The following is an 11,456-nucleotide window of genomic DNA, read 5'->3' on the forward strand; positions in this document are numbered from 1 at the left end:
AGGAGTCTCTCTCCAGGAACAGGGTTAGAGTTTACACCCACAGGAGGGTCTCTCTCAGGAACAGGGTTAGAGTTTTGAACCAACAGGAAGGGGTCTCTCTCCAGGAACAGGGTTAGAGTTTGAACCAACAGGAGGTCTCTCTCCAGGAACAGGGTTAGAGTTTAAACCAAACAGGAGGTCTCTCTCCAGGAACAGGGTTAGGTTTAAACCAACAGGGAAGGTCTCTCTCCAGGAACAGGGTTAGAGTTTGAAACAACAGGAAGGTCTCTCTCCAGGAACAGGGTTAGAGTTTGAACCAAACAGGAAGTCTCTCTTCAGGAACAGGGTTAGAGTTTGACCAACAGGAAGGTCTCTCTTCACAGGAACAGGGTTAGAGTTTGAACCAACAGGAAGGTCTCTCTTCAGGAACAGGGTTAGAGTTTAAACCAACCGGAGGGTTGCAAAATTACAGTAACTTTCCCCAAAATTGCCAGGTTTTCCATAAATCTTGGTTACGAGGGAATCAACAGGGGAACAAACATTCCCCCAAACAGAGATTTCTGGAAAAACCAGGGGATTTTMGGAAAGTTACAGAAAGCTTGCAACCCTATTCACAAGTCTACCTGCTTATCCTCCACCAGTATACTGTAGACCAAAGGGGAGGACGGGGCACGTCTAGAGACAGAGGAGCGACGCTGAGGTCTTGCAGGGCTGGGTAAGGTACGCTGGTTCTTGGTGGAGGAGGTCTCTTCTCCTCCAGGGGTGCTGTAACTGCTGTCATACTGCCAACCTGATGCAACACAAACAACTGGCTGTGTTGCACAATACAGTCCCTCACCATACTACATTCAGAGCATCTTAGACTTTCAAATAAATCATTCATGATGATAACGGAAAAATGTGTTTTAAAACATGAGAGTTATATGTCGTGCTGATGGTGCTGACATGATGAGTATAATATTCCTCACCATCATCGGTGTGAGTCATGTAGGGTTTCTCCGATGTGAAATCCAAAGTGGTGTCGTTTTCGTCCTCGTTCTCCTTCCTTCTACTGGGTCGTTGTTCTGACCTTCGACCTCTTGCTCCACTGCTCCTCCTGTCCACCGCCTCAGAAAGACACTCTGGACAGCAGTGTCGTATTTTATTTGTTCACACCGTTGAAAAACATATATATATATTTTTTTTTTTACCCAGAAAACTAAAATAAGTGGTGTTTATTGGACAGATTTAGGTAGGTCCCTCCCAGTTTCATCCTGTTTGGTTCCTCGTAAATACAACCCCACACAATGCTTTGGGGACATTCAGTATTGATTAAAAAAATKAAAAAATCCTCAGGAAACTATTTGACTGAATTAATTACATTTTTAAAGCGACTTTATGAATGGACTAAAGTCACTTGAAAATCCAATTGATCCAGACTGCTCTGTCTTGAGCTGTCGAGCTTTAAACCTCTCAAACCGCTGTCTGTGCACCATGAATATCAGATAGCCATCTGTGCTGTATAGCCAAGTCCCTGTGTCAACCACAAGTTTGGCAAGACAATACAAACAGATCTGGGACCAGGCTAAAACTAAGCCGTATACCCAAACCTACCTGCTTTCTGCAGGGCCAGCTGAAGACTTGTACGAGTCTCTTTGAGTTGGGTGAGGATCTCCAGGCTCTCTTTGGCGACGTTACGATACCGTACAGCAACGTAGACCAGAGCCAATAGACCCACTAGGACCATGGCCCTTCTGAGGAGGCCCACCAACAGGCTGATTTGCTCCTGGGCAGAAACACAGGGGAAATGGAGTCAAGACTGGAAGACTCCATCGCTGGTTAGAACACAGCACCAGGAGACATTTACAGATGTGTCAACAGACAGCACTCTGAAATGTTGAGTGAACACAGTCAAAATGTAGTAGAAGACAAGTTATCCACCAATACTTTTCTTGTCCAATGTGTTGCCATAGTTTCTTTACGTGTAAGAGTTGGTCCAACTCGGATCTAGAAGTGAGCAGAATTTCTGGGTGGAATTTCCACACTGTCACATATGCTTTGAAGATTCCCCGTAGGTTCTCTTGAAGCATATTAACTAACACATGCTCTACTCACCATCTGCTGGTAGCCTGGTTCAGAGGAGTCCAGCACAGCTCTACAGAGCATCCTCTCCAGGTACACGTTCAGCACTACCAGACCAAACAGAACAAGTCTGGATAGGTGACATGACAAAGAGGACAGTTACCAGAATGGTACATGGGATCACCGACCATTCCAAGGGGCCATGGAGAATTCCTGATTCTGCCTGGCTTTTGTTGGAGAGGCTTCCAATTAAAAAGAACTCTGTTAGACAGTTCAACTCTTTATCCACAATATAGCAAGGGGGGGGGGGGGGGGGTGTAAAGCCATAACACATACTTTCCCGCCCCGCACAGCACTATCCCCTAATCTGCTTTCTAACCACTTAGGCCAGGTGTTCACGTGTAACTGGATGGATGATATAAACATAAAAGGTACACACCTGGCTGGAGCAGTCCGCTGTGTAGAGGTGAGGAAGAAGGCAGCGAGGAACCCCAGTGAGTTGTAGAGTAGACTGGTGAGGGTGTGAGACTCTGACATGATGAAACTCTGGAGGAAAGCGACACGGTTGAAGATCTCGGAGAATGCTACCTGCTGCTCCTGGGCTGACAGTCTCATCTCATCAAATACTGCTCTGATGCCTGAGGAGAGGTGTGAAGGAGACATGATCTTCCTTGGATGAGGATTTTCTTACAAGTTAGCCATAAACATCACTTTAACAGAACAGGGACTGAGACGGCGGCTACCTTGGGTAGAATGGTGGAGAGTGTGTTTGAGTTCCTCTCCGTTGCGTAGGATCGTCTCCTGTGACTTGAGGGCGACGCTCTGGGCCTCCACTAGGCTCTCAGCCATACGCTGGGTAGAGGACAATTGCTCCACCACCCCCGCTGAGCTCTCTGTTAGCCTAGACACCAGCACCACATTCAGCAGGGCACCAGACAGAAGAAAGTGGTTAAAACAGGGAGTTACTACTTTAAAAACCTTGTCCAATAACAGAACATCTACGATATGGATCGTCAACTCTCCTGGAGAGCTATTGAACAAGTTCGTTTTGCATAGCCCGGTGCCCCGGGTGAGTGGAGATTTCATTTTACAACCAATGGAATTAGGTAAACTGTACAAACCCCGCCCAACCGGAACACCTGGCAAAGCAAAACCAAACTCACCCACTGAATGAATTGAGATGAATTGTGAACACTGACTAAACTGCACCTACCACTGCACCTGTAGTCAGGTGTACCACACCTGTGGTCAGGTGTACCGCACATACCACTGCACCTGTAGTCAGGTGTACCGCACCTGTGGTCAGGTGTACCGCACATACCACTGCACCTGTGGTCAGGTGTACCGCACATACCACTGCACCTGTGGTCAGGTGTACCGCACCTGTGGTCAGGTGTACCGCACCTGTGGTCAGGTGTACCGCACATACCACTGCACCTGTAGTCAGGTGTACCGCACATACCACTGCACCTGTAGTCAGGTGTACCGCACATACCACTGCACCTGTGGATGGTGTTCTCAGCCTGGTGTTGCCAGCTCTCGCTCTGCAGGTGTCGACAGATGCTGTGGGCGTGGGTGAAGAATTCCGTGTAGGCGTTGAAGGCCACAGGGTCCATGGTTCTAGTACAGCTACTGACCTCGCTGCCCTCTGGACATGCTGGGAATGGACGGCCAGATCTGACAGACGTAACAATGTAGCCTACTGTTATTCAGTCACAATGCCGTAGTGAAACTTACTTATTCAGTCACAATGCCATAAAGAAACTTACTCATTCAGTCACAATGCCATAAGGAAACGTACTTATTCAGTCACAATGCCATAAGGAAACTTACTCATTCAGTCACAATGCCGTAATGAAACGTACTTATTCAGTCACAATGCCGTAATGAAACGTACTCATTCAGTCACAATGACGTAATGAAACGTACTTATCAGTCAATGCCATAAGGAAACTTACTTATTCAGTCACAATGCCATAAGGAAACTTACTTATTCAGTCACACAATGCGTAATGAAACGTACTTATTCAGTCACAATGCCATAAGGAAACTACTTATTTCAGTCACAATGCCATAGGAAACTTACTTATTCAGTCACATGCGTAATGAAACGTACTATTCAGTCACAATGCCATAAGGAAACGTACTTATTCAGTCACAATGCCATAAGGAAACGTACTTATTCAGTCACTGGCACAATGCCATAATGAACTACCACCAGTCTATCTTAATTTCTGGAGGATAAAAAAKCCCACAATTTAAATATTATATTGCAGTAGCCTAATATTTATATCGGCCTACTAAACATTTCAATAAGTCTACCTATAGTAACTCGAGATGCCAAGGGAGCTTTTTCTACCATGCTGCACTTAGATAGAGCTGTCAGCAAACAGTTGTTGAAAATATTTTAATAAAAAAAAAAAAAAAGTGTTTATTTACTTGCGCAGGTGACAGTGGGTGAAAAGTAGGGCAATCCTACTCTGTATATCAACTGTGAAGTCTCTGCAACGCGCGTCGATGTTCTCCAGCGCGTTAGACCAACAGTCACCATAGCGCGGTTGGGCAGCAAGGTTCCGAACCCTCTGCAGCGCGGCTCTGCCTTCAGCCGCAACGTTAGCAGCTGTTTCTGCGTCACGGCACGACGACCATGGTAAACAGACGCAGAGAAGACACAAAGTCCACATTTCCGACAAAAAATAAAAACAAATATATATATATATATATATATATATATTTTAAGGTCACCTACACAGTCAGCAATCAAGTGTTACGGTAGGAAATCAGACAGGGGAAAAAAGCAATCAAATGATGCAGGCAACTGTATTCCTGGAGGGCCACATCCAAGTAAGCACGGCACCTGACCCACTGAGCTAATTGAACAGTTTAGTGATTGCCTAAATTCAACACACCTGTGCCCGCTTTTCCTAAGGCATTTTAAGACTAACTTCATTGTTAGAACTATATATATATATATATAAAACATGTTATAACTATTAACTTAGCCTTATCAAGATGCTTTTGGGAAACCAGGCCCTGGTCTTCCAGGTTCAGTTAAATCAAAAAGCTGAAGTCCTGAGGCATTCCAAGCCCAGGGTTGCCTTCCCCCTAGGGTAGGCTGTCAGGATGATGTCACCTGCTGTAGAGGTTGCAAAGGGGGCAAACAATTAACCAGCCCAATTAAAGCTACACCGTAATTAATGGGTGAGTTGAATCTGATCATTTGTCAATCATCAGGGTTTGGGACTACAATCAGTGCAGAGAAGAGAAAACGTTTCAATTTAAACTATTTTACCTGTAATTACATCACTTGAATGTGTTTAGAGCTGAATAAATGCAACTTTGAATGGGAGAAAGATTGTCAAGGAACGCTATAGTGGGGATTTTCTGGTCAGTCAGAAAATCCTACATTTAACACCAGTGCATAGCCTGCCTGTACATTCAGCCTTGCTGTGCGATTATGTGTGTCATGTGTATTTTCTGCAGATGGAGATAGTAGCCTCAGCTCAGAGTTCACAATCATTTACATATTTACAGRGTAAGACAACTTCTCTCGCGAGATCCAAGCGCTCATGCGATGGGTCTTATAAAACTGTTCCACGGATCTCGCGTGAGTACGCCACTGACGGCAGTGGAATTGAGGCAGGGGGCGGGGTTCAGAGAGGTACCCATGAGATGTTTGGAGACATTTTTATAAAATTATTTATTTAAATAAAAATGGCCGCCGTAGAGAGCGGAGAGGAGAAACTGTAAGTGTGAATTACATGTATTCACCATTTAAATGTCGAGTTATATGACTGCAGGTCTTTTAAAATATATCGCTGTATTTAACTAAAGTAATGTGGTGTACTTTTGTTATGAACTGGTCAGCAGGGTAGCTTACTGAAAGAAGCGTTCTGAATACGTCACCAAGTTATAGCTAAGTATTTCCCTTACTTTACAAGATCATGGCTGAGCGAAGAAATTCTCAGTTAGCGAACGTATGTGGTTGGGTGTGTGTCATTTTTCTGACCTCTCTGAAAACAGAGCAGTAGATGTGTTTAAGATATTAACTGTCAAAATAGATTTGTCCGCATCCTCCACCCTCGTAACCAATTTGGCATGCTGCTAACGGGCTGGCTAAATAGCTGTAGCTGGATACATTGTAGCGTCAGCTGGTTACATACGTTGCCATTTGACATGGTACTGTGGCAACAAAGTAGCCACATCATTGCTGCGTTTGTTATGATAATGCTTCTTTTTTTTCCCCCACAGGGAAAATATCCTAGCTAGGTTTCTGGTTGTGACGACTGTTATCATCTAGCTAAACGCTAGAACTAGCTGACATGAGTTGGCCCATTTTCTAGAATAACTAATACTCATGTTATGAAGCATTCAAAGTATTGCTTTTATTGCATGAAAGACCGTGAGTGCCGTAGTAGAGAAGTACAGTGATGTACTGTCAAAATACCGCCCTGTATTTATATTTTTCTACACTGACGTCTGGTAATGAAATATTCTAGATGGGACAATTTCAATTAAAAAAAAAAAAAAGTACGGTAAATATTGTTTATATGCATTTCAATAAGTGTTGCTGTGTAGATCATGATAAGGTGTGTGTGTGTGTAGTTCATAACATTTCAACCATACGTATATTTTGCCCCAGTGGCTTCTCTTGCTGGCTGCATCATTCTATATGCCTGATATAGGGCTTGGTTTAGGCTAGTTCCTCAGCCAGTAGATGTATCAGTCCAGTCCTGGTGCATTTTCCAAACTGCTAGTAATGTAATATATGTTTCACTATGAGAGGAAACAACACAATAACAACAACAATCCCCCAAAGTGATGTTTTTACTACACTTTTGTGAATTAATGTAGGTTGGGTTGGGGGGGAGCAAGCTGAGGTTTCGAAACTTATCTGGGACTTTGAACTCTTGTTTAAAATGTCTTTATCAGCCAAAGATAGCCATTCTAGATATTCTGATCTGATGAGATCATGTCTCTGCTCTGCCTCTTCCCACTCATGACTAATGTTGTCTTCCACAGCAGTGAGGAGAAGAGTGAGGACGCCAACCAGAATCAGAGCTCCAAGGACCTTAAGACACACAGCAAGCCCAAGAAGGTGAGGCGGGAGAGGAGGGATGTGGAGAAGGAGAGGCTGGAGTCTTCATCCACCACCATGTCCTCCCCTCCTCATCCTCCAGCCCAGCAGCCCTGTGCAGACCAGGAACAGCTCCAGCTAGCCGAGGCCGAGGCGGGGCCCTCAGAGCCCATGGTCGCTGCAGCTGGTGAGGCCTCGGGTCTCTCTGAGTCCTCCCCTTCGCCCAAACAGAGGAGGTCCATCATCAGAGACCGAGGTCCGCTCTACGATGACCCCTCTCTACCCCAGGGCTGGACACGTAAACTCAAACAACGCAAGTCTGGACGGTCCGCCGGGAAGTTTGACGTCTACCTGATGAAGTGAGTAGGCTATGAGAGAGAGCCTTATCAAATATTGTCTCTTAAAAGCATATTATTATACCTTTTTATTTCAACAAGGAACACAGACTGAGACCAAGGTCTCTTTTACAGCTGGACCCTGKGTATACATGTTTACACATACAGTTTAGGTACAATGATTAAGAAAATACACAAGACAAGACTAAACGATCACAGATACCACAACAAAAATACAGCAACAGATTACATTTACACATAGGTTATTCCCCGAACAGAAATGATTTCATATGATAATACTAAATATGTTACAGCCTGATCTCCTTTAGGGGTGACATAAAATCCTTCCCAGGAAGTAACAAAATGCTGCCAGTTTCCTCCCCCTTTTGATAATGTAATGTGACTGAACTGTATAAAGAGCGTTTCATGGGACTGTTTTCAGTTTTAGGGAAATACTTCAATATATACATACATACATACATATATATACATACATACATACATACATACATACATACATACATACATACATACATACATACATACATACATACATACATACATACATACATACATACATAGAGCACCAGTCAAAAGTTTGGACACACCTACTCATTCAAGTTTTTTTTCTTTATTTTGACTATTTTCTACAAAGCTGTCATCAAGGCAAAGGGTGGCTACTTTGAAGAATCTCAAATATAAAATATATTTTGATTTGTTGAAGTTTAAAAAAAAAAAAAAATATTACAATTTATTTTAGTTACTACATAATTCCATATGTGTTATTTCATAGTGTTGATGTCTTCACTATTATTCTACAATGTAGAAAATAGTAAAAATAAAGAAAAACCCTTGAATGAGTAGGTGTGTCCAAACTTATGACTGGTACTGTGTATATATTGGTTCCTACTCGCCCAGACGCACTCTTTATTCCAAGAACACTCCCTTATAGTCGATCTCCAGAGGGATGAACATTTCATCTCCATCGTATACACACAAAAATATTCCAGACTTGTGTTTACAGACAGGACGTTAACAGATCCGTTTACAGTTAGGATGTTTTGGTTTGATCTGTATTTCAGCCCAGAAGGGAAAGCCTTCCGATCCAAGGTGGAGCTGATCGCCTACTTCCAGAAGGTTGGGGACACCGCCACCGACCCCAACGACTTCGACTTCACCGTAACCGGGCGTGGCAGCCCCTCCCGCCGCGAGAAGCGACCCCCGAAGAAACCCAAAGTGGTGAAACCGTCGGGGAGGGGCCGGGGCCGGCCGAAGGGGAGTGGAAAGCCGCGCCCGGCTACGGAGGGTGTGGCGGAGAAGAGTCCCGGGAAGCTCCTGGTGAAGATGCCGTTTGAAACGTCCAAGGTATCCGAGGCAGCTGGGCAGACATCGGACCTGGTCGTAGTCACCAAGAAGCGCCCAGGACGGAAAAGGAAAGCGGAGATACAACCGCAGACTGCTCTGAAAAAGCGGGGGTGTAAGCCAGGGTCGGGGGTGACTGGGTCGGCACTGTCAGCAGCTTCTGGGGCGGCGGGTTCCAGTACTTCCTCCTACGCAGCGGCTGCTATCATGGCTGCAGAAGCTAAGAGGAAAGCTCAGAGGGAGTCTTCCGCTGAGCCGGTACAGCAGACCGCTCTGCCCATCAAGAAACGCAAGACTAGAGAAACTGTTGAGGAGATTAAGGAGACTCCAGCCATCACCACGCCACTGCTCGGGGCAGGAACTGGGATGGGGACAGGGAATGGTGATGGGGCAGGAACTGTGATAGGGATGGGGACAGGGAGTGGTGGTGGGGCAGGAACTGGGACGGGAATAGGGAGTGGTGGTGGGGCAGGAACTGGGATGGGAATAGGGAGTGGTGGTGGGGCAGGAACTGGGATGGGAATAGGGAGTGGTCTGGCTGTGGTGGCAACAGAAGGGACAGAGCAGGGACAGAAGTTGCCAAAGAGTCCAGGGAGGAAGCACAAGGACAGTCCCCTGACAGCAGCGGTTACCACAGGGGCCAGTGGTGGGTCGAAAAGTTGGCCCAGTGGAGGCAGCAGTAGTATCACTACTCCAAAGAGCCACAGCCACAAGAGGAAAGAGCGTACGCCGCACAAACACCATCACCACCACCACCACCACCGTCACCATCACACACACTCCTCTGTAGTGGAGGATCATCCTCCTCAACCCTCCCAGCGGCCCCCTCACCACCACTTCCCCGGCCTGACTATGGGCCTGGTCTCCCATACAGCCAGGGCCTCGGTGGGGCCAGGGGCCCTCCAACAGAACAAGCCCCAGGACCTGAGCACCTCTAGGGGGCCCTGCCGGGCCAGCAGCTGGCCAGAGGGCCACACCACGACCAGAGGAGAGAGGGGAGAGAGGGGAGAGGTCAGCTCGTCTGCGGTGGTAGTAGTGGGAACGAGTGACACCAGAGGCAACAGAAATCGAGCAGACGAGGCACCGGGGACAGTGGTAGGGAGGGATTTGAGAGACATTGTACCTTCCTCAGCAGTACCGAGGCCCAGCAGAGAGGAGACCGTCTCTGCTGTGCCCAGGCCCAGCCGGGAGGAGACGGTCACTACTGTGCCCAGGCCCAGCCGGGAGGAGATGGTCTCTACTGTGCCCAGGCCCAGCCGGGAGGAGATGGTCTCTACTGTGCCCAGGCCCAGCCGGGAGGAGATGGTCTCTACTGTACCCAGGCCCAGCCGGGAGGAGATGGTCTCTACTGTGCCCAGGCCCAGCCGGGAGGAGATGGTCTCTACTGTACCCAGGCCCAGCCGGGAGGAGACCGTCTCTGCTGTGCCCAGGCCCAGCCGAGAGGAGATGGTCTCTACTGTGCCCAGGCCCAGCCGAGAGGAGACCGTCGAGTCTCGGACACCGGTGACTGAAAGGGTTAGTTGACTGTATGTTAGGACCCCTGTCTGTAAGGAGAAAAGGAACCGTGTAGAGGAGCAGTGGGTTTTATAAGACAACAGAAAAGGACGTGTACATAGAAACACAAGGCAGCTGTTGGTTGATTGTTCTTTCTGTGGGTTGGGCTGTTCATCTGTTTATTGACAGGTAGCGCAGCTTCCTGGTCAACCCACAACAGATTGCTTCCTGATAAATGAACGTTTTTTCTTTTCTTTGTTTGGTCATTGTCTTGTTCTCTGTTTTGTGCTTTAAACCTGTTGTCATCTGACCCCGACCCCAGAAGCCTTTTGCTTAAAATCTCACAGGAAGTGAAGGACCTACACTTCCGGTGCCATCATCAGATGGAAACCACGGTAACCACGATGATGACTCATAAACCTCAGTCATTCAGTTCTTCACTGTGGTTTTTAAGATGGCGTATAAAGAAAAACTGGGACCGAGGCATGTGTCCTGTCTGTAGTTTCCTCACAGTTGGTCTTTTTCCAGTGTTGTGGCTAGAAGTGGCAACAACAGACAATATGTCATACAAGCTGCCACTGCTTCTTCTTCTGTTGTAGCGTCCTCTGTTTACTGCAGTACGCTCAGTATCCAGTCCGTCAACGCTTTGTGCTGCGTTCCCATAGGGGCACCCTATTCCCTATAATGCACTGCTTTTGACCAGAACCTTATGAACCCTGGTCTAAAGTAGTGAGCTAGAAGTAGTGCTACTGAATAGGGAATCATTTGGGACACAGTGTGAGCTAGAAGTAGTGCTACTGAATAGGGAATCATTTGGGACACAGATGGGTTTCCAGTACTTGCTCTACAGTCAGCATATTCATTTAGGTGACATATGTTTTCCTCGTTGGCCTATATTATGTAGATGCCAAGCCTTCTCTCTGTGTGTGTGTGTGTGTGTGTGTGTGTGTGTGTGGTGTGTGTGTGTGTGTGTGTGGTGTGTGTTGTGTGTGTGTGTGTGTGTGTGTGTGTGTGTGTGTGTGTGTGTGTGCGATTCACTCCTTCTATATAAGTAGTCTCTGTCTGAAACAGCAGCCTATTCCCTACACAGGGAGACAAGTAGAGCCCTACAGCCTAAAGTCTTCCCAAGCAGGCTGGAGGTTTCCACT

At 46.6% G+C, this 11,456-nt stretch overlaps 2 protein-coding genes across 3 annotated transcripts; one reads left to right on the forward strand and one right to left on the reverse strand.

Annotated features, from left to right (window-relative positions):
• Positions 1-491: 491 nt before the first annotated feature.
• LOC112070744 (uncharacterized) lies at positions 492-5,188 on the reverse strand. The gene is made up of 9 exons (XM_024138191.2): positions 4,480-5,188; positions 3,544-3,717; positions 2,784-2,941; positions 2,480-2,678; positions 2,074-2,170; positions 1,573-1,744; positions 948-1,100; positions 603-769; positions 492-539 (listed from the first exon to the last, which is right to left on the reverse strand). Exons 1-9 carry the CDS (start codon positions 4,722-4,724, stop codon positions 492-494), a joined length of 1,413 nt encoding a protein of 470 aa, XP_023993959.2. The 5' UTR covers positions 4,725-5,188.
• A 542-nt stretch (positions 5,189-5,730) lies between these two features.
• LOC112070742 (methyl-CpG-binding protein 2-like) lies at positions 5,731-10,850 on the forward strand. Of its 2 annotated transcripts, XM_024138189.2 has the most exons (3): positions 5,731-5,786; positions 7,063-7,476; positions 8,535-10,850. In XM_024138189.2, the coding sequence occupies exons 1-3, from the start codon at positions 5,755-5,757 to the stop codon at positions 10,336-10,338; spliced, it is 2,250 nt and encodes a 749-aa protein (XP_023993957.1). In that variant the 5' UTR covers positions 5,731-5,754; the 3' UTR covers positions 10,339-10,850. The 2 variants fall into 2 exon arrangements, with proteins under 2 accessions (XP_023993957.1, XP_023993956.1); XM_024138188.2 differs by lacking the exon at positions 5,731-5,786 and having other exon boundaries at positions 5,825-7,476.
• Positions 10,851-11,456: the final 606 nt, after the last annotated feature.

The sequence above is a fragment of the Salvelinus sp. IW2-2015 genome, unplaced genomic scaffold, assembly GCF_002910315.2.
Source record: "Salvelinus sp. IW2-2015 unplaced genomic scaffold, ASM291031v2 Un_scaffold1411, whole genome shotgun sequence".
Classification (NCBI taxonomy): Eukaryota; Metazoa; Chordata; class Actinopteri; order Salmoniformes; family Salmonidae; genus Salvelinus; species Salvelinus sp. IW2-2015.